Source organism: Equus asinus, chromosome 6 (assembly GCF_041296235.1).
Source record: "Equus asinus isolate D_3611 breed Donkey chromosome 6, EquAss-T2T_v2, whole genome shotgun sequence".
Taxonomy (NCBI): Eukaryota; Metazoa; Chordata; class Mammalia; order Perissodactyla; family Equidae; genus Equus; species Equus asinus.
Window position 1 is genome coordinate 38,519,659 of NC_091795.1, and position 23,099 is coordinate 38,542,757.

The window sequence follows — 23,099 nt, forward strand, 5'->3', positions numbered from 1 at the left end:
TCCTTCTTGCCTCTGCCTATGCTGTTTATACCCCGTAAAAAGCTCTTCAGTCCTTGACCCATCTCTTAAGACACCACAGCATCTCTGGAGCTCCTCTCTGCCTGCACTAATCTATGACGATTGTCTAGGAACAGCATGTCCTTCTGGTTCATTTCTGCGTATCCAGCGACCAGCTCAGTGCCTATCAGGCTCTCAATAAATAGTTGCTGAATTTAACAAACAAAACCTCAACTCCGAATGAGCAAGGCCAAACAAAGACCGCAGTTGCTCTCCATCCGAACAAAATGAACATTCCTTCGAGATTATGCATCGGGCTTTAAAACTCTCCACTGGAGAAAAAAAAGTTGGTCAAACTTAACAAAGTAAGTACTTATTTCCTGTCTGGGTTAGGTGGTTTAATAGGGGTTCAAAGAAAGCGACGGGACAGGAATGAAAGGATGGATGCTGGCAGCAGCTTGGAGGTCTGCTTTCAAATCTGGGCTCGTCCCAGTAGGGGGAAAGGCGAGAGCTCCGGGACAGGGTGAGAACAGCCGACGGGGAACCTTCCGGGGCCCTGAAGACGGTCGGAAGCGCGGGGAAGCAGGCAGGAGTTTGGGAGCGCGAACTAACTTGGCGCGGAGGGAGGCGCCGCACGCTGCAGCCGTTCAGGTTTCGCGTCTTCCGAGCGCCCACATGGGCCGCTGGCTTGGGGAAGGGGGCGGGGGAGAGGGAGGGCAGGTCCGGAGCAGAGGGGGTGGAGGAAGGGGGAGACCGAAGGAAATGAGACAACCTTTTCCTCCCACTGACTCGGGCTCCTCCAGCGTCTGCGGGGCTCCGCGCGGCCGCCCCTGAGCGCCGCGGCCGGGACCCCGCGCCGCGCCCCGCCCCGGCCCCGGCGGCTCCTCCACTGGGATTTCTCTCCGAGGCGCCAGGGCCAGCCCAACCCCCGAGCACCGCCTTGTCGCGTCCTTCTCTCGGTGATCGGCTCCGGGTACCCCGGCTCGGCCCCGCACGCCCCGAGCGCAGCCCCCGGAAGTGCGCGCCGGCGGCCCCGGCGAAGGTAAGCGGCGCCGGAGAGCGCGCCCGGGGCGCAGGGGCGCCAGGCATCCCGAGGGAGGCCCCGGCTTCCCCGGAGCGCCCCCTCTTCAAAAACACCCTGTGCACTTCTGACCTAAAGCTGCTGCATTGTTCCCCACCCCCTGCCCAGGTGTTGCAGGCTGGGTCCCCCAGGGGATTCTGTTTCCCAGCGCTTTCTTTATTGCCTCCTCTTCCTCCTCCTTTCCTGTTGCTTCCCTTGCCCGCCGCGTCTTTTTCTGGATCCAACAACTCTCAATTCCCTCCTTCTGCAGCTTGGCTTCGGAGAGCAGGTCCTTTCCAAATCTCGGCGCCTCTCTCCTTCTCCGCCTCCAGGAGCAGAGGCTGTGCGGGGCGGCCCGAGGCAGTGACTGGCTTTGACCCCGGGCCTGCCGGGTGCGGACCTCCCTGAAATGTCCTTGGTTCACATTGAACTCAATTACCTGGCTCCTTTCGGAGGCATCCAGCTCGCAACGCGCGTTTGGCGACCCCCAGGACCCCCAAATGAGAGGGGATTGGGGAGTGAAAAGGCTGTTGGCGCCCCCTAAAGCCTCAGTGGGACGCTGTGCTGATGGATAAGGGCGCAGTCAGCTCCTCGCTTACTCAGTCCTGGGTTCCCAACGATTGGGGGGGAGGAGCACCCCGCGCGGGACGCACATGTGGCGTGGAGGTAATCAGGAGGACTCAGAAGGAGAGGAAGGCCAACCACATCGTGCTGGTTTGCCATTATTTGCTCTTATTAACTGGCTGAGTTCTCACATCAAGCTTCTGCCTTAATATTCCTGTTTTACAAACGGACAAAATAAAATGCAGAGAGGTTAAGTAAAGCGCTTAGGGCACCCCAGCTAGGAAGGGGCCCAGCCAGGGTTTGGTTGGGTACCAGGTGGTTTGTACCACACATCCCACGTCCAGCCCTACAGAGGTTTCCTCTGTCCAGTCTGAGCGGGAACCTTCCACCTCGCAGCTCGTGCCACAGGAGACGAGGCTTTTTCCATTTTGAGCCAATGCATCTTGATTCTGTTCAAATCCAAACGATTTATTTAGTACCTGCTATCCTCACAGTTCAGTGGCAAACACTGAGGTTTCACCTTTGAACTTCACTCATCCTCCCCCGTCATCCAGTCTGTCACCAAATCTGTAATTCTGCCCCGGAAGGCTGGCTTGAGTCTCTCTCTCCAAAAGGCAGTTAAGCTCGATGGCTAAGAGCCCAGGCCCTGGAGCCAGACCACCAGCGTTTGAATCCTGGCTGAGGCCTTTCTGTACCTTTTGCGGCTGGATTTCCTCATCTGTGAAGTGGGATGGGAGGATGTCAAGCAGGGGTTCTTAACCGGGCTTTCCATTTTGCCTCCCAAGTGACATCTGGCAATGTCTGGAAACATTTTTGGCTGTCCACATGTCAATGGGGGGGATGCTGTTCATCTGGTGGGCAGAGGCCAGGGATACTGTGATGCACAGGACATCCCTCACAGTAAAGAGTTATCTGGCCTCAAATGTTAATAGTGCTGAGGTTGATAGTAGAGTGTATCAGTTCATGAAGAGTGCTATTATTCCCAACTCGCATCCTCTTATCTGTTCCAGTTTGGCTGATTATACCAGTCTCTGTCCCCAAATCTTCCCTCACTGCAGTGCCAGAATTCTGTTGATAACACCGCAGCAGGCCACACTGCTACACTCTCTTAATACCCTTCTTGGCCCCCCAGTGCTAACAGAAGGGATGGGAATCTACACGTGTTTTACAATCACCAAACGTAGATCCTGTACATATGAAAGTTCGAGAATCACTGTCTTACGCAAGCTAGCCTCTGATGTTGGCTCACATGGCTGTCCGTGATTGGCCTCAACTTACCTTCCCAGCCTCAACTTATGCCACTTCCTGTATCCGGCTGCCATACCACTCAACTCACTATTCTTTTGGTCTTCTAGATCCTGACTTTTTGGAATGCCTTTCCTCCTCCTTGACTGGCAAATTCCTCATCATTCTTTGAGGCTAGTGCTTAAGTCCCCTTCCGAGTGAAGCATCCTTCAGTTCCTGCACACAGTTCTGTTGATCCCTGCTACCTTCTCCCCCTTTTTTTCTTTCTTTCTTTTTTTTTTTTGAGGAAGATTAACCCTGAGCTAACTAATGCCAGTCCTCCTCTTTTTTGCTGAGGAAGCCTGGCCCTGAGCTACCATCCGTGCCCATCTTCCTTTACTTTATATGTGGGACGCCTACCAAGCATGGCGTGCCAAGTGGTGCCATGTCCGCACCCGGGATCCGAACCGGTGAACGCCAAGCCGCCGAGAAGCGGAACATGCTAACTTAACCGCTGCGCCTCCGGGCTCCCCCCCACCCCCCACCTCTTTCCTTTGATACATCTCTCTTGTAGTGTTGACTGCACTGTACAGGGATCCCTTGCTCGTCTCCCCACTGGTCTCTGTGCCCCTAGAACCCAGCTCAGTGCTGTGCTTATGGTGGTGCTTAAGCTTGCGGGCTTTGGAGTCAGGCTGAATCCCAGCTCTGCCACTTATTAACTCCGTGACCTTGAGCAAGTTGACTCAGTCTCAAAGCCTTATTGGTAAAATAGGAAGAAATAGTCTGCTTGCTCTGCAGACTAGTGTGACTAACTAATGGGATAATAATTGTTCATCTGAATACTGAGTGTCTACTCTGTGCCAGGACATGGCTCAAGTTTAGCATTTTATGTTTTTTCTCATTTAATCCTCATAATGACCCTCTAAAGTTAGTACTGATATTACTCTATTTCTCAAACAAAGAAGTGGAGACACTGAGAGGCTAAGCACTTTGCCCAAAGTCACACAGCTAATGAGTGGTAGGGCCAGGATTCACACAGACATTTGGACGACAGAACACTCTTTACACTGTGCACCTAAAGGGCTTAGCCCCGCGTATAGTAAGTGCTCCGGAAACATGAGCTGAGGTTGGTTGTGTGCATTAAGAGCTGAAGTCTGTTGGGTTTTCTACCTGTACCTCACTTGTGATCTTAAGACTGTGCCATTATATTTACAACTCCTGTTCCTTTCCTTTTCTCCTTACCTTGCCCCCAGCCACAGAGAGACAGGACATTGGGGTCAGTGCCCTGTCACAGTCCCGGGTCAGCACCAATGAACCTGATGCTAAATGAAGCCTTAAGGGTGCCTGGTCATAATGAGAACAGCATTAGCTCTTTGGGTGTGCGGCGTGGAGTCAGCACACCTGCCGGAGGAAAAAGGTGCAGATGTGGGGTCAGGAACTACCTGACTCCAGCTTTGTCGTTGCTGTGTGCACCTCACACATAAATATTGGTGAAGTCAATCAATGAATGTGGGGTGGATGGATGAATACCACCAGCTGGACTCGATCAGATGCAGAGTGTGCTTTCTCTTCAAGTGTTATGAAGAACATTTATATATAAAGGGTAAAGCTTGTTAAGAGAATTTAATGGCCCAGATGGGGTTTTGGAGAACCAGGTTTGGAACCATTCACTGACCCCTGTGTGAGTTGTGTGTGATACCGGGTACTAGGTTATGGCTGATCACTTCACCAACTTGGCGTCTTTGATTTCCCTGAATGTAGCCCTGGCTTTGAAAGCTGAGCCCCCTCCTTGCTGGTCCCTTGGCCACTTGCTCTGGAGGCAGACTGCCTTGTGCAGATCCCTGCACGTTTGTGGACTCTGGCTTCCTCCACAGCTGCCCCGCACACCTGTGATTCCCCTGAGTTTGTTTATTTTGGCAGATTGTCCCCAAAACTTCAGTGAGATGAGGTTACCTGGTATGTGCACAGCCTGGAGGTTTTATTAGGGGGTCACAGAAACGCTCTAGTAAGGCTGCTTTTGAGGGTGGAGCGTGGGAGAACTTCCGTGTCCGTCAGTCTGTCAGAGACCTTTCGGAGCCCCTGTAGCACTGCCTTCTCCCTGCAGCCCCCAGACTCTTACTGCCTCCTGGCATTATCCCCTCTCCTCAGCTGGTACATCTGAGAAACGGATCCCCAAGGTTCTTTTTTTTTTTTTTTGAGGAAGATTAGCCCTGAGCTAACTGCTGCCAATCCTCCTCTTTGTGCTGAGGAGTTCTGGCCCTGAGCTAACATCCATGCCCATCTTCCTCTACTTTATACGTGGGACGCCTACCACAGCATGGCTTGCCAAGCGGTGCCATGTCTGCACCCGGGATCCGGGCCGGCGAACTCAGGGCTGCCAAAGTAGAATGTGCGCACTTATCTGCTGCACCACCCGGCCGGCCCCTCCCCCGGGGTTCTAATTATAGCAGTAAAAGTCAGACCCAAGATCTTTGGGGCATCAGTTGCATTTTCACAAAGGCTTTTAGAGCCTGGTCCAGAAAATAAACTAGCCCGGGGGAAGGTCAGGCCCAGTGCCAGATGTTCAGACCTCTGATGTCACACATCTTATTGGCTGCCATCTTGGGTAGCACCTCCTAACTGACCAGCAGGCAGATTCCTAATGAAGCTGGTTCCTGCTTGTGTGTCTGGTTCTAGGGAGAGACACCTCACCCTGTTTAGGTCTTGAGCTGTGTTCTCGTGAGATGACTCTCCATTGTTTGACTCTATGTGAAATCCTGTTCAGTGCTGTAAGGGCCATCTGGTCTAGATTAGACTAGACTAGAGTGGTGATGGCATCCTGAGGTGTTAGGTGGGGTTGGAATACACAGGGGGTGAGTTGCTCTGTGCTGGGTGCCAGAGACACAAACATGAAGAAGACATGATCCTTATTGTCAAGGTCACAGTCCATGACTTGTGATGGACATGTGAACAGGTCATCAGAGTGTTAGGTAGAATAACAGAGATCTGAGCAGAGAGCTGGGAATTAAAGGAACCAACCACTGTCTCTGACTGAGGAGTCAGGAAGGGCTTCAGAGAGAAGAGGATGTTTGAGCTGGGTCTTAATGGAGAAGTAGGAGCTTGCTGGGTTTGGGGGGACTGGTGATCATGGGTGTTACAGACAAGAAATTCCACATACACAGCACAGAGCCAAGAAAGGGGCTGGCAGATGCAGAGCTGAGCTGTGTGGCGGGACTGGAGAGCTGGAGATGGGCCTGGGGAGGTGACTTTGACTTTTCAGCAGTCACAGTGTCTCCCTTGGAAGACAATGGCATGGGCATTTAAAACCTAGGTGGGCTGAGCTCTTTGGTGGCTCTGCCTCCTGTCTCTGCTGGCATTTTTCCTCCTGGGAAACAGTGGGACCAGAGCCCTGGTGTCAGGGGAGGGACACCGTCTCCAGAAAGCAAAGAAACCACAGTTACAAACAAAGCTGCACTTGGTAGTTGTGGGTGGTTGTTTTGTTTTCTTTTCAAAGCCCTGGCTGATGAACCATGCAGAGGGCCCCTCCCGAGTCTGGGCCTTTGAACATTACCTTTAGAGCATCTAAAGTCTGTATGAGTTGCTAAGTAATTGCTAGGTTTCTCTGGGCTTAGAGATGGAGGGAAAGAGGGAGGGTTGAGGGAGGGAGGTAGAGAGAAAGAGAGAAAGAGAGAGAGAGATTGATCAGATCTGTTTTACATAAAATCCAGCATGTGACTCAACAGATCAGCTGTCAGCACTGACGGTTTCCTGGGAATCGAGTTCATATGTGCAGTCCTTCTCTTTGAACCCAAAGCTTTTTGCATAGCCTTCACCATAGGTGATGGGTTCATATGCTTGTTGATTGGATGATCAATGTAGGTACTTCTGTAGGTCATCCCGAGATTTCACTCACTTGTTCACCACTTAGTGACCCCTTGGCACGTAAGAGGCATTTAATAAGTGATAAATGAGTGAATGAATGCCCTCGCATGAAAGTCACATCCCGACCCTCAAGATGCTCATGGCTTGAATGGAGAGACAGACAAGAAAACAGACCAACACAGCACCGTGGACTGGTGTCGTGACAGAGAAGATATGGGTGCAGAGGAAGACACAGTCCAGCCAGGAGTCAGAGAACGGAGGCAGAGGGAAGGGTGGTCTCCTCTGAGCATCCTCCCTCTGGGGAACATGGACCCATGGATGGTTCCTAGTGCTGGATTATAATAGTAGCACCCAGAGGAGGTGCCAGAACCCATGCTGAGGGCTTCCCATGCCTTTATTGGATTGATCCCCACAACCACCCTCAGGGGTCAGTATTAGAGGAGGAACCAGGGTCCTACCCACAGCTAACAGGCAGACCTGGGATCAGATCCAGGCCCCCAGGCTCTGAGCCCTTCACCATGGCCCCAGACAGTCTCAGATGGTCATATTATCACCAAAGATGCTTTTAGAAAATCTGCTTTGCAGAAAGGAAAGTAGAGGTGTGTGGGCTGCTGTGGTCTGGGTGGGAAAGGTCATTTCCTCCCTGTTTTTCCCCCTTTCCCTTGCCCCTGCCTGACGTCTGAGGCCTTGCCCTGGGTGGTTGGCAGCTGTCTGCTCTGGGGGTCGGCACCTCTTTCTTCTTCCTCTGGCTCCTCTGTGATCCCCTGGCAGCTTGCACTTTGTCCTCCCCAGTGAGAGGGGGTGGAAATGCCACTCAGCAGAGAAGGAACCATAAACTTGCGAGGAAAAGAAGGCTTTTTACAAAACACCTGCTGTAATTTAAACCTCTCCCCGTTGCCCTGTGCCCTCCTGCCTGTGTCACTCAGAAGAGTAGTAGCTGCAGGGAACAGACTTCAGGGGATCTGGTTTCTGCACGGGGACCTCTGATCAAAAGCCCTGCCTAAAGCCGTCTTCCCTTGGGCACCTACACAAACACGGCTGCCTTGTCCTTTTACTCGCTCGTCTTGTCAGGACAAGACAGGCCATGGCAGCCCATGGGAAAGGCCTCTTACTGGAAGACAAGCTCAGGACTTTCCTGCAGCTCCCTATCCTGTGTGCTGCTTGGCTGAGCAACCTCTGGCAGCAGCTCCCTTCTTTGCTGCATGAGATGCAACCATGAAGCTGTGGATGGGTGGAGTGAGCGCTGGAAGGGCAGTCAGCACTGCCACTTACCTGCTGTGAAGGCTTGGTCCCTTAATCTCTCAGCAGGTCACTTATGCGAGGGCAGAGTTGTTGGTCTGGAAATTCTCGAATGTTGGACCTTGTTGATGTCACAGCAGGTGCACTGCAGGGACTCATGAAAAGATAGACACAAAGTCTTGGACATTTAGACTCTGGAAAAGACACACATGAAAGGGAAAAGTCCCTGTGGATGGGCTTGCATGCTCACAGAGATAGCTTGGTGGCCTTGGCGTGTCTGCTCAGGTAAATCTGTCAATGTTTACTGACACCCTTGTGTGCCAGGCACAGTTCTAGGCCCTGGGGACACAGAGATGGACAAGATGCTCTTCTTGTCCAATAACCTCAGCAATCCAGTGTGGAGACAGGGGAATCAGAGATAGTAAGCAGCATTTTGCTGTCCATCTCTCATGAAGGTTAAGTTCTCTGAAAGCAGGACATCTGTCTTCTGATTCCCAAATCACTGGAGCCTGCTGTGAATGCTGGCATGTGGTAGGTACTCAATTAATGACTGTCGCACCACTCGAAATGCCGTGCTAGAGGCAGTCACAGAGTGCTAGGGGCGTCCCGAGGAAGGACACCTCAGCGCAGCTTGGACAGAAAGTGGATCCAAGAGGACATGTGTCTGGGAGGCTGAGATGGAGGCTCCCAGGCTGATGGGAGAGGGACCATCTAGGCAGAGGGACCGACGAAAAGTAGAGCGTGGCCAGGTGAGCAGGTGTGTGTGTGCTCCAGGAAAGGCAGGGAGACAGGTGTGACTGGAGAGAAGGGAGGCAGGTCTGGAAACGGGCAGTGACCACATCAGGAACAGCCTTGCTGGAGAATTTGGATTTTATTCTGAAGGGGCTGGGAACTACTGCAGGATTTCACGCAGCGGAGAGACTGGGCCACAGTTTCATTGTAAAATAGACCCCTCTGGCAATAGAGTGGATATTGGAGAGGGTTAAGACAGGTGGCAGGAAGACCAGGTGGGACACCATTGCACTTGAAAGGCTGGAAAAAGCCGGGGGTTTGCAGTCAGATGGATGTCAGACGACATCCCAGCCGCACAGCATCTTTGTGTAACTTGGGCCACTTATTAAATGTCTCTGAGCCTCTGTCTTCTCATCTGAAAGACTCTAATTCCCCCCTCGTGGATGGTATGGGTTGTGGTCAGGATTATGTCCGATGAAGTATGTGACGTGTCTGCTGCAGCGATTGATCCATAATCACCATGTGATAATAGCGGCCAATATTCTTTTTAATATTATTGTTGCTTATTTATCATCCAGGTGAGAAATAATGAGGTTCTATCCAAGACACTGGCAACAGGGGTGGAGAAGTGGGCACAGACTCAAGAAATACTTTGGCAATAAAGTCAACACAATTTGGTGACTGATGAGGCGGGGGAGTAAGGGAGGGGCAGGAGGCTGGGATGACTCCGGGGTTTTGGCCTGGGCAACCAACAGGGAGGATAGAGGGGCCATTCATTAGGAGAGGGCATGGGTGGGGAGGAGGAGGAGAAGGAGGGAATGGCCTTTGCAGAAAACGACGATGAGCTCAGTTTCAGACAAACTGAATCTGAAGCATCTTGGGGGTGAACAGGGAGACATGTCTAGTGGCAAATGGTTTTGCAGGTTTGGCAGTCAGAAGAGTATTCTTAAAAAAGATGCACATGCAAACTTTTAACAAGAGGTGATGAAGTCAAGTCATGGTGTGTCTCAGTTGCTCAAGGAGAGTCTGGAGCATGGGAAGAGGAATTATAGTGACTACTGCTTGTTGAGTGTGTACTGTGTGTTCCAAAGATTTTATGTGTATTAATATCTCTTCTACAAATGAATAAACTGAGGCACAGAGAGGGTGAGTAAATTGCCCAAGGTCAAACAGCTCTAAGTGATAGACCTAGGATTTTAACCCGGGCAGTCTGTGTCAGATTGGCTCTGGGGGTGGGGGGGCCGTGGCTAGCGTGTAACACTGACCTCTGAGGGAGGGAAGTAGGGGGGCTAGTGAAGGCAAAGGGGGAGGGGCTGAGAGGTGGAGGAAATGAGAGACTGGAATGTGGAAGAGGAGAGTTTCCAGGAGGGAGGAATCGATATCATAAATGATGTGGAAATCCACTAAGAAAAGATTTGAAATATCCATGGATTTGGGAGTTAGGAAGCTATTGATGACTTAGTGAGGGGAGTTTGAAAGGTGAGGTGGGTTGAAGAAAAAAATGTGAAGTGAGGAAGTGGAGATACCAAACATGGGCAATTCTTTCCAGAAGCTTGGCTATGAAAGTAACAAGAGAGGAGACAGTAACTAGAGGTATTAGGCAGAGCAATGTTTTGGAGATGGAAAAGGCCTGTTAAGGCGTATATGGGGGAGGGACGGAGCCAGAGGGGGCCCTGCCGAGTGGCCACAAGTGTGCTATGCACACTGGGAGAAGTATCTCCATGCTCACTTTCTTTTTCCACACAGATTTTAAATATTTCTCCCTGTGTTCTGGACAGCTTCCATGCGGATGGTTGGAAATCACTAAAGAAGCCCCTGATAGATGTTTCAGAGCTTCACCTTTTATTGGGAGTAGAGAAAATTTCTTTCATAATGACCCACGGTGAATCTTCACAAGTTGTGAAATCCAGACCATATCAAATTCACGTACAGTATTATCATCCACTGAATTTGTCTTCGAGGTATTCTCTGAGAGAGTGTAATGTGCTGGGGCTCCACATCATGCACGGGGAATTGGTATCTGCTCTGTAGACACCAGGGCAGTAAGGAGGATGGGTGACAGGGCAGTAAGGAGGAAGAAAAGGGACTTGGAGCGTGGTGGGGGTGGGTGAGGGGAGAGGAGGGAACACTGGCTTTGAACTGGACATGAGACACTTGATCCCCTGAGCAGAGGGAGAAGTGGTTGGAGATGAAGGTAGATCTGGGAAGGAGACAGAGAGCTGCTTGGGTCTTGTAGGAAATGGAAGGCACGCTATAAGGAGGTTTGCTGGGGCAATGACCTTCTGCTTAGAAAGACCCTAGATGATTTGGCTGCTGCCATTTCAGTTCTTATTTGCAGTAAAGGCTGACATTTCCTTATGAATCCTTTGTTGCCAGGCCTAAAGGACACAGGTCGAACAGGCTCTGAGAAGATATATTTATCTAGAGCCAAAGACAATCTCTGTGTTTTAACACATAAGATTCTTTTGTTGTTCAGATGAGAGGTAGAAACCACAGAGGGTTAAAAGCTTGACTTAAACAAGAAATTCAGCTTTGCTTGGTTCATGGTGCTGACATCCCTGAGGCTCAGGGCTAGAATTAGAGTTTGGCTGCCAAGTTCATAAATTTGCCTCCGTTGAAATGGCATCTTTGCTCTTCTTGGAAACATGTCGGTGAAACGCACACACCTCCACAGAGGGCCTTTGTGGATGGGGCTCTCCCAAAGAGACGCTGACGCTGTCCAGAATCAGAAAGGCCACACAGGAATGGCCTTGGGGTATTTTTTTTTCCCACACGAAGCAGCAACTCAGCTGAATTATTTGCTTGATCTTGAGCTTTGGGTGTCAGGAAAAGTGAACAGTACATCTTTCAAGAGTCACATTTCAAGCTTGAAGTTTCCCTTGGTGCTGGACACTGTGCAAGGCAGGGGAGGATCATTCCTGCCTAACCCCCTCCCCACCCTGTCCTGCCCAGGCCTCTCACCTGGATGTGGGCATGGTGCAGAGGGCCTTTGGCTGGGTGTGGGTGTGATGGACAGACAGGACACTATCCTTAGGAACAGAGAGAAGAAGCCACAGGAGTCTTTTCCATCTTTCCTCGGTAGACAAGGAGGAGAGGGTGTCCTTCTCCAGGAGGGCACAGCTAGGACACTGTATGGGTCAGTGCAGACGTGAACTCCATGATATAATCCTGCATGTGGCTTTATTCCAATTCCACGGGGTCTGAATTTGCTCTCATGGGAAAGGGCTATGTGAAAGTTCTGCATTGATTCTAAGAATGAGTGAATAGAGCTGAATACATGCACCAAGTATGTACATCAGGTTTATCAGTGGTGCTTATGCCCATCCAACCTTTTGGACCATGGAGGTGCCAGAAGGGTCTGAGAGGCAGTATCTGGTGTGCTCAGAAAGTAATAGCTTTGATATCTTTGCTTCTTTCATTTGTATTTGATTTATTAGTAAAAGCATTTTTTTCATTAATCCAATCATTCATTCATTCAACAAATTCAACAACTACTATGTGGCTGGCTCCAGGCCAGGTGAGGGTGATGTGGTGATGAATCCAACAATATTAGTTCCTGCCTTCTTGGGGCTCACAGCTGTTATGGAAAGACATTAAATAAATAAATACGCAGAGAAATACATGATTACAAACTGTGGTAAATGCAATGATGGAAAAGAAGAGGGTGGTGCAGGAGAGAACGAGAGAGGATAGTTTAGACTGGAGGCGTCCGTGAGGAAGACAGCTGTGTAGACCCATGTCTACTATATACAACATGCCATTATTGGTGGGATATCACTTCTGAGGAAGGAGTGCCTGACCCTTGGGTAGGGCTGAGGAGCAATTCTGGAAGGTTTCATACAAGAAGGGAGATTGAGGAAGAATCTTGGGGAATAACGGGGAGGTTTCTCTGTGGAAAGGGAGTAGGGGTGTTCTGGGTGAAGGGAACCTGGTGTGTTTGGGGGCCTCTGGTTCAGCGAGGATGCAGTTCAGGCTGCACATGGGGGAGTAGTGAGAGAAGAGCCTGGGAAGATGGGCAAGGGCCAACCCACACAGCTTAGACTTTATCTTCGAGGCAAGTTGCTGGAGGGAGTGACGAGCTACCAAGGGGAGTGTTCTAGAACAAGTTACTAAGGGTCTGGAAAACTTTTTTTATAAAGGACCAGAGAGTAAATATTTTAAGCTTTGCAGGCCATATAATCTCTGTTGCAGCTACCCATCTCTGCCACCGTAGCGTGAAAGCAGTCATAGATGGTATGTAAGTGAATGAGCAGGGCTCCATTCCAATAAAACTTGACATACAAAAGCAGACAACAGGTCGGATTTACCTGTGAGCTGTAGTTTACCAACCGCTGCTCTGGAACAATAATTCTGGTGGCTCAGTGGAGGTTGGGTTGGAGGATGGGGAGGGAATGGAGGTGGGGAGGCCAATTAGGAGCTGTGGCTTTAATTCTGGGGAACTAAGGGAGGACCGCGGCGAGAAATGGTTTGTGACACGCTCCAAGGTGAAACTGACAGGACTACATGCCCAATTTTATGGGAACGTGTCTAGTTGTTTCTTCAATGCTCAGTGGACTGAGTCTCCCAGTGAAGAAAAAAAAATCTCAGACATTCTGGACGTGTGACTCAGAGCCACGTGCACATCCTGGGAGGTCACCTGCTGGTCGCGGGACACCAGGCTGGGTGCATTAGGTAGATTACCTCAATGTTAAGCATAATTCTTAAGAATTCTTAAGAATATTAAGTTGCATTTCCTATTTTCCAGACTGAAGTTTAGAAATGGTTCAGCCGTTTGCCCAGAGTCACGTAGCTGGTGAATGGTGGAGCTGAGATTGAAGCCAGGGCTGGTGTCAAAGCCTGTGCCATTCCTAAAATGTAGAGTCTTCTCTCCTCGCCGGTGCAGCTCCCTCCTCTCCCTTCTCTCTCCCTTGTAAGACCCGTCTAGCCCTTTAAGGTTCTCAGTTAGTCTCTGGCATAGCAAGGACTGGACCTGTGTTTTAGCTGCAAAAACCGTTAGGTGTGAGATTATTTTTCTGAGTTTGACGAAGGTCATGCAGTACAACCCAGACCTGGACTTAATCACTGTAACCCGATGATTTCCACATGTTACATTATGGAGAAGACAGTGTGGTAGTGGGTTATGGATTCGCGAATCTCTGAATTTAACTGTCCGGATGAGAACATGTTCATCTAATTGAGGTAATAGTATCAGATGAGGGAAAACTTGTAAGTTTAAACCCTGGAGATCAAGGTTAGTGCCTGGAAGGACAAACGTGACAGGTGTGGTCAAGGAAATCAAGTCAGTTACCATTCTCTGTCAGGTTGTCTAGTGACCCCACTGATCATTAACTTAGTGTCTGTCCAGGTTCAGATACAGACAGTCTCTGCACCAAATAGTTTAAACAGGACTTCAGAGACAGAAATATCCGAGAGCAAATGAATTATCTCATGGGTATAGCAGTCCTTGTAGCGAGATCAGTTGGCCAGGATGGGGTCACATGGTGAATGGAATGGCAAAGAGACCTCCATGATTGACGTGGATCAATCACGTGACCCACGCCTGGGACTGGGGAGGATGGACACACAAACAAGAGTGGGGCTCTTCCAGCAAAGAGGAAGGGAGAAGGTCTGTTGGGGAGATAATATCAGTGTCTACCACAGTTGTTCATCTGTTTTGACTACCAGCCTGCAGTGATTTCCGACGGCTGCCATAACAGAATACTACGAACTGGATGGCTTAGAACAGAGATTTATTATCTCACAGTACCGGAGGCCAGAGACGGTCTCAGCAGGGCCCTGCGCCCCCCAAAGGCACTAGGAAAGGATCTGCGCCTGGTTTCTCCACTGGCTTCTGGAAGTTTTAGGCATTTTGTCTTCTCCGTCTGTCTCTTGACATGATCTTCCCTCAGTGTGTGTCTGGGTCCAAATTTCTCCGTTTTATAAGGACACCAGTCATATTGGATGAGCTCATCTCAACTTGGTTAAACCCGCAAAGGCCCTGTTTCCAAATAAGGTCACGTCTGAGGTAGGTCAGGTTAGGACGTCAGCATCTCCTTTTCAAGGCACGCGATTCAATCCATAGTACAACCCTTTCCGAGGAGGAGTTCAGGACTGCTTCTCAGACCGAGGTGACTGAGTGGGACTCAGTCCAGATCCCACTCCAGTATCTTCATCTGGTCATTTGTCTGTCCTCTTCCTCTCTATGCTGCTTGGGACATAGAGGTTCTGTCGATTGACTCATAGTTGATTACATTTCAGATGGTTTCCTGTTGTAACTTCCCAGCCTCTGCCCTTCCCAGTGTTCTCCAGCCCACACTCACTGCATTTGCCTCTCCTTCCCCTTCTGTGCACTTTGCTCATCATTCATTAGTTCATATGACAGTAACTATTGAGTTTCTGTTGCATTCCAGAGACGACACTAAGCTCCGAGGATGTAAAGATCAAAAAGGTGAAAAACACAGTTCCTACTCTCAGGGAGTTCTCAAAGGAGGCCACGTGAGCAAAGAGTGTGAAACAATTGAAAAGGAAAGTGTGCATGGAGATTCTTGCTGTACTGTCCCCAGCATAGGATCCTCCTTGGCTCCCTAGTGCTGACGGGAGAGTCCAATCTCCCAAGCAGAGCACCCCAGGCCATTTCAACAGCTTCATCTCTTACTGTTCCTTTCCTTTCACTTTGTGCTACAACCGTTTTAATCCACTTGCTGTTTCCCAACTACACAGTTTTCTCTCAAATCTTGTCTTTCTCTAGGAATGCTGCCTCTGTTGGAATGTGCTCCCCCATTCCCATCCCCAGCTGTTACCCGCTTGATTAATCCTAATTCTTCTTTGAGACTCACCTCTGGGCCTCCTCTTCCAGGAAGCTGACCATGACCCCCTAGTCTCTCCTTTGGGAACAGTACTCGCCTCCCCCAAAGAGACACTGCCTGAGGCTTCTCTTCCCAAATCCAGTGTCTGGTATCATGCCTCTGTTAATAGGTGCTTAATCGATAAGTGAGTGAATGAATGAATGATTCCTAGGCTGTGCTTTGCTTCTGCTCTCCAGGCTGCACTCTTCTTTTGGCCTCCTTCCCTCAAGATTATGTATCTGGTGGGGCCAGCTGGTGGTGCAGCGGTTAAGTGCGCACATTCTGCTTCTGCGGCCCAGGGTTCGCTGGTTCGCTGGTTCGGATCCCCGGTGTGGACATGGCACCACTTGGCACGCCACGCTGTGGTAGGCGTCCCGCATATAAAGTAGAGGAAGATGGGCATGATGTTAGCTCAGGGCCAGGCTTCCTCAGCAAAAAGAGGGGGACTGGCAGTAGTTAGCTCAGGGCTAAGCTTCCTCAAAACAAAAAAAAGATTATATATCTGGTCACCACTACTTCCTACCACAAGTCCAGAGACCTCACTGTTCGTGACGTACTTTCTGATAGGCTGACACCTCAGCTATGCTGGCCCTCATGGTCAGTGGTCACTTATGGCTGCCCCCTGGCCATCATCTCTTTGGTCTGCTCTACTTCACACAGAGAAAGATCTGCTTACTGGCCTGTAGGATGATGGTTCTCATAGGAAAAACAAAACTCCCTCCATGGCCTTCCCTGTTTCTCCATTTCTGAAGTTCCTCCCTCTCCCAATTCCAGGAGCCAGGGACACGCATTTCTGCTTCATTGATTAATTCAACAAGCCTTTTTTTGAGCCCCAAGTTTGTATCTGGGGCTATGCTTGAGGCACATGAGTTTTCATCTAGTTTCGGCCATTCTAACCAAGAAGATCTGTTTCTTTAACTCCTTCCTGTGTAATATATTGGGTTTCTCCTATATATTGAATGACACAGTAGTGTTCAGATTTTTTTTTGCCATTAAACTTCTTCAAATGAAATCTTATATGAAATATCAATGAGTAAAACACAAGAAACCAATATTTTGTTGTGTAAATTATCATTTTATTTGATAATTCTAATTTGTAAGATAATTAATGAAAACAATGAGACTGTTATATGACTGTGAAATTTGAAATTAAGCGTTTGGGCTGACAGTTGCAGCCTCATAGCATCCTCGCTGTCAGTGCATCCCTGTATTTTGTACTGGCTGTACAGTGTACAGCCTTGAGAAAACTGTGATGGCTAGACATTGGGAGTGATAGCACTTAAACAGGATACCTTGCAGACTCAATTTATTCTGATTAAAATGACCCAGAAACTTGAAAGGACTAAGAAATACAGGAAATATAGGAATATAGGAAAATTTGGTTTTAATGTTGACTCACTAACACTATGTTATAATTGTTTGTACTTAATTATAAGGGATCTAATTGAAAAGAACAGATGAATAGGTTCTTCATCCGATTTATATCTTTGTTTGCCAGAAAATCCTTCCCCAAAACATATTGTGCCATGTGAGATGTTAATTATGTTATTAAAGTTATTTTCAGAAACTTCAGTGCCTGTTTCTCCCTAGTAATCACTTAAAGCCTTTAACACAGCAGAAAACATTTAATTTGGCATGTTGAGTCCAAACTTCAGTTGTCCTTTTCATCACTGACACTTTATCAGCTCTAGGAGTCATGAGAACAGCATGGCCCTGCGTGGCTCAGTTTTTCTTCTTTGGATTTTTGGTTTTTTGGTTTGTTTGGAGTTTTAAAAGCCTGCCAAACACTGTGAGGATAAAACAAACACTAAAGCTACAAATATACTTACCACGGTGCCACATGTGATGTGGTCACTTATCACTGTCCACTTTATCATTGCCTCTTTATAAGAGTGTGCACTCAGTGGGTACCCTGAGTCTTGGCTGGCATTTAATTGAGCATGGCACATGTGAGCCAGGGTGGTGATAATGCACTCGCTTATACAATTTTACAGCAAGAGAAGACTTGCTTGGATCTGAATTGTTAAAAGACATTTTTGGAACTACAGCTTTCCTAATGAAGGACATATCTACATGTGTTCAAACATATTCATGATTTTGGCAAGAGAACTTTTATTCTGAAGTGGGTGTGAGTCTGTTAACCTGTAGGTCATAGAGTCTGTGATTTTTCACATTTGACGTATTACACACTTGAGTGTGTCTGTTTGCAGTTTAAAAAACATTGTAAAAAATGTAATTTAAATCAAACATTTATAAAACTCTCGAAACAAATAGGCTGAACTCCACTGTATTGGAGTAAGGTGTATGACAAGTGTGGTTTCAGGGAAGCTGCAGAGCTGGCTTGGGAGGGCCTCCCTGTTACGATCACATAAGAGTCTGCCCAGCTCAGGGCTTTTCACCTCCCAGGTGCCCAGCAGTTTGTCTGAGCTGAATCAAATTGGCCAAGAGCAGATCCAGTGTGGCTGTGGGACCAACAGCCCCTGGTCAGGGGCCATCCCCAAGGATCCACACAGTTCCCACCAAGGAAGGCTGGCACAGCCCCTATCTAGAATTTCCTTTTCCTCCAGCTCCCCGAGGGACTGCTTGGGCTTCCAGACTCTCTGTAGTCAGGGTATGTGGTCCGCCCTTCTGACTTCCTCCATCTGGTGCTTATACTGTGGATTTAACAATAGTAATGGACTTAGAAGTCAAGTTGGGACCAGGAGGCCAAAACAGAAAAGAATCAGAAGGCCAGCAATGCTTCTTGTTCCCATTTACATGTTCCTTGGTTGGGCGTTATCTCTGTGAGTTCTTCCCATTCGCAGACTGTTCAGAAATACTGGACTTGGGAGGACCCACTGGTGGTAGACTGAAGCCTTTGCTTGAAGAATACTGGTTAGGAATAAAATGGCAGGTGGATCACCTTTTTTAGTGGCCTAGATTAAGGATCCACAAGTCTTCCAACATGTCCTGCCCTGCTTGCAATTCTAGAGAGAAAGCCACACGGGATCCGATCAGACTTACTCAAGCACATGTTGGTGTGAAATTCTTTTCATGCCCGGTGTGGTATGAATGTTGTGATTCTGTCTGACCACTTCCTAAGAGTTTCCATGACACTTTCTTCTTTCTCCAACTGACACTGGCAAGCTAGTTTTCTCCAGGGTCCAGGTATGGGCCTTTCCCTCTACATTCCGGTATTCTTTGTCAGGGTTAACTCATCTGTATTCATACTTCAGCTGATGACTCCCAAACACCTGTAATTATCACTCCAGGATCACAGCATGACTCCCATCTTCCTTTCCAAACTCATTCCCCCAAACTTCTTTACATTTCTTACAAGCTGGCCAAACCCAATGTTCTTGGATCTCCCTATGCCCCCTCCATGAAGGAGAATCTGATGAAAGACCCCTATTCTCAAAGGGCTTATAGCCTAAGACAAAAATATAGAAAGCATATGCTTTTATTGTATGCAAAATAGTGGCATGTGGGATTATGGGAGTCCAGAGGAAGGAGCAATTATTTGAGCAGGGGAAGATTCTAGAATATTCTTGCAGGAGGTGATGTGACATGGATCTTGAAGGATAGGTAGGACCCAGAAATGCAATAATGTAGAGAAGTGCATTCAGCAGAGCAAAGCCCAGAGGTAGACCCGCATGGGAAGAGTACAGAGAAGAGAGTGATTCCATTTGCCTGGACATTGGGCTGTATTGGAAAGGATGGGACCAACCCATGAAGGGCCTTGGTTTACAGTCTCACACTTTAATTTTACTCCGTAGGTGACAATTTTAGAACAGAGGAGTGGCATTATTAGAACACTGTTTCTGAATACTCTACCTGGCACTGGTGTATGATATTGGGATGGATGAGAAGAGAAGACAGGAGCTCCTGAGTTAGGCGAGTGGTAGTGGGGATGCAGAGTTACAAGGGGCATGAGAGAGAATTTTCATGGCAAGGGAGAGGAAAGATCTGTGATGACCCCACGGTTTGAACCTGAGTGATTGGGAGGCTCAGGATATGTGAAGACTGTATTAAAAAGAGGAAGTAGATTGGTGGGGGCAATGAATTTAGGACACGTTGGGCTGGAGAGATTTCTAAGGATCCAGGTGGAGACTCCCATCCTCCTTCATCCAACCTCAGTGTTCTAGACTCCCCTTTCAGGTCAGGGTGGTCTGGCTTCTTTCCCTACTCCTCCCAGCTGGTAACAGCCCCACTTTGATGCCCAGGCTTATCTGACTTCAGCAGCAAATCCTTGAGACCTGACCCTCTGGGCACAGATAACAGGGCGTCCATCCTGATGGGCTGACCTAGGGCTGATCCTGAAAACCTTGCTGCTCATCTCCAACCATGTGTTCTGCCTCACAAGATCAGCTTTTGCTTGACTCCTTTTCAAATTCCTGTCCGCTTTGTGATGGTCTCACTCGTATAGGCCTTCCTGGGACAGAAACCCTGCCCTCAGACTGGTGCCAGGGCCCTGATATTCACAGACAGAACCCGCAGGCTGAAAGCTAGTTTTTAAAGATAACTTCCTGAATTGTCTGTCTGTTCCATCAACCTAGGGGACACCTTGTGGCTTCTGGTCATTAACCATTCTAAGACCATAGGGTTGGCTCAACTCTTGTCTTCAGGCCCAGTCCCCAGTGCCCGTATTGTCCTCAGGGATGGGCCCTGGCCTTCTCCCCAATCCCAGGTGCTCCTTCAAGTCCAGCCCCACACCTTGCCAATAATTCCAAGAAATTGTAAGATGTTCAACAAGTACACAGCACACTCTGACCTTGCAGTCACCTGGGACCTTTGATGGAAGCATTTGCATCCTGCCTCCCAGGTCTTGAACATTCCTTTGGATTCTCACCCCTCCCTCTGTCTTTACCCTGGTTGTCCTTCCACCACTGGACGCCTGACCTTCACACTACGCTGGAGGTCTTTGGACTGGTGCTGGTTTTTCCTGTCTTGGTTGTTTTTGCTGCTGGTTGCACCTTGGTTCTGACAGTGCCATCTTCCATTTCCATGGGAGCTTCCTTTGTGCTTATGGTCTGGGGACTGCCGAAATAAACTGCAACTGGGGAGAAATCTGGGAGCATCCAGAGCCTCTGTGACTGATTTAGTCAAACATCTTCAATCACTTTCTTCTCATTCTGAAGACTTCACATGATTAAAACCATTCCCAGCCAACACTAAATAAATTTTGCACATGCTGCTTGAATTACTGTACAATCTTACCCCAGTGTGGCTTTCTTAGAGATTAATATTTCACTGAAACTATTCCTCTGGGTAGACTGAAACCAGCAGCTGTGGAAACTCAGCATTTCGTTTATACAATGAAACTTTAGGACTGGGCTGCTTTTCACATGTCTCAGATATGCTGCTCATTTGGAAAAAAAATAAGCATTCTTGGCAGAGTCCCTGTGGCATGAGCTAAACATCTCAGCTTGTGTTTCTGTATATTCAGATATAAAGTGATGAAAAAATGTGGTTCTAAATGCCCATCATATGGCATTAATGCATAAAAGTTAGAATTACCATTTGTTGAGCACCTACTGTGTGCTAGGCATCTTACATGCTCTGCATCCCCACAAACACCCTGTAAGTGGTCCAGCCCTGGGTCTGTTTGCCTCTGATTCCTGCTCTGCCCTGGATGGCAGGGACCTACCTAGAGGCTGTGTTTCTCAGGCTCAAGGGTGCTCTGGCTTCCCGCTAGGTTTGGCCAATGGAGGCACCAGTGCGAGATTGGGGGTAGAGGAAAGGAGGAAGCCAGAGTATATCCTCCCTCTCTCTCCATCAAGCATCTTCTCCAGTAGTGACCATATGTCCATGGTTCCAGCTCGCACTGTTTGAGACCTCCATGGTTCCAGATTCTTCCTGATGACCCTGGCTCCTGGATAGTACTGCCTCCTCCCTTTGTCCCTTCAACTGCCTGCCACTCGTTGTTGCTGATCTCTGGATTATCTCATGGTCCTGTCCTGTGTGACCTTACTGCAACTAATTTTGTCTTTCTAAAGTCATACCAGTTTGAGAAGATCTTTAAACTCTTGACTTTGTCATCTATTGCAGGAGTCTCCACATTTCAGCTTCTCTAGCACCTTCAACCCATATTTCTATCTTTATCACTGCAGCCAATTCCCTGCATTAAATTCCTTCTGTTGCGAATACTTGAAGAAGTTTCTGTTTCTCTGCTTGGATGCTGATTGATAAATTGAAGTAGGAATCATTAGCCTCATTTAAAGAGGAAACAGGGAGTCAGAGAGGTTAACTAACTTGTCCAGTCTTAAAGATAGGAAATAGTAGAGCTCAGGTTTCAACTCAGGCCTGATGAATCCTGAACCTTGTGCCCTTTCTCGTACATCAGCCTGTGTTCTGTTTACTGGTTCCACAGGAACCAAGTCTAATTTCTAATGTATAATCTTTTATATTCTGGAAAAAGAAAGCTCTCATGATCTTCCTTCTCCAAGACTTGCCTAGATGAAATGTTCTTTTCCCTTCGACTGTTCCTTATGAGAGAATTGTGAATTTCTGCTAATATCCTGGTGAGGTCCTCTAGATTAGTGCTTCTTAAACTTTAATGGGAAGATTATGATTCAGGATGACTCTGGAGATCATGCATAAAAATTCTTTTTAATTAGACTTTTTTTGGATGTAAGTTCAGATTTACAGGCAGTTGTGAGAAGTAATTCAGAGATCCTATGTTCCATTTAACCAGTTTCCACAATGATAACATCTTGCAAAACTATAGTACAATATCACAACCAGGATATTGACATTGATACCATCAAGATACAGAACATTTCCATCACCACAAGAATCTCTCTATTGCCCTTTTATAGCTACAACCACTTCCCTTCTGACCCCACCCCCTCCTTAACTCCTGAAACCACTAATTTGTTCTCCATTTCTATAATTTTGATGTTTCAAGACTATTATATAAATTAAAACATGCAATATGCAACCTTTTGGGATTGAGTTTTTTCACTCAGCATAATTTTCTGGAGATTTATCCAAATTGTCATATGTATTAAGTTTTGTTCCTTTTTTCTTGCTAAACAGCATTCCATGGCATGGATATACCACAGTTTGTTTAAACATTGACCCATTGAAGGAAATTTTGGTTATTTCCAGTTTTTGGCTATTACAAATGAAGCTGCTATAAATATCAGTGTGGATTTTTGTGTGAACATAAGTCTTCAGTTCTCTGGGATAGATGCCCAGAAGAAGTGCAGTTGCTGAGTTATATGACAGTTACATGTCTAGTTTTTTGAGAAACTGCCAAAGTGTTTTCCAAAATGGCTGTTTCATTTCACATTCCTAGCAGCAACGTATGAGTAGTTCAGTTTCTCCACATCTTTGTCAGTATTTGGTATTGTCCCTCTTTTTTAGTTTAGTTCTTCCGATAGATGTGTAGTGGTATCTTATTGTGGTTTTAATTTGTATTTCTCTAGCGACTAATGATATTGACTATCTTTTCTTTTGCTCATTTGCTATCTATGTCATTTCTTTGATGCAATGTCTTTTCATGACTTTGTCCTATTTTAAAGGGATTGTTTGCTTTTTTTACTGTCGCGTTTTGAAGTTTCTTTATGTATTCTAGATACTAGTTGCTTTAGCAGATATATGATTTGCAAATATTT

At 47.8% G+C, this 23,099-nt stretch overlaps 1 protein-coding gene across 1 annotated transcript in view; it reads left to right on the forward strand.

Moving 5' to 3' along the window:
- EVA1A (eva-1 homolog A, regulator of programmed cell death) overlaps window positions 1-23,099 on the forward strand; it is an 88,998-nt gene that overhangs the window by 32,939 nt on the left and 32,960 nt on the right. Inside the window, exons 4-5 of the mRNA XM_044772733.2 lie at window positions 494-648; window positions 801-1,039. Of these exons, the coding sequence (XP_044628668.2) occupies window positions 494-648; window positions 801-1,039 (394 nt within the window). The remainder of the gene's footprint in view (window positions 1-493; window positions 649-800; window positions 1,040-23,099) is intronic.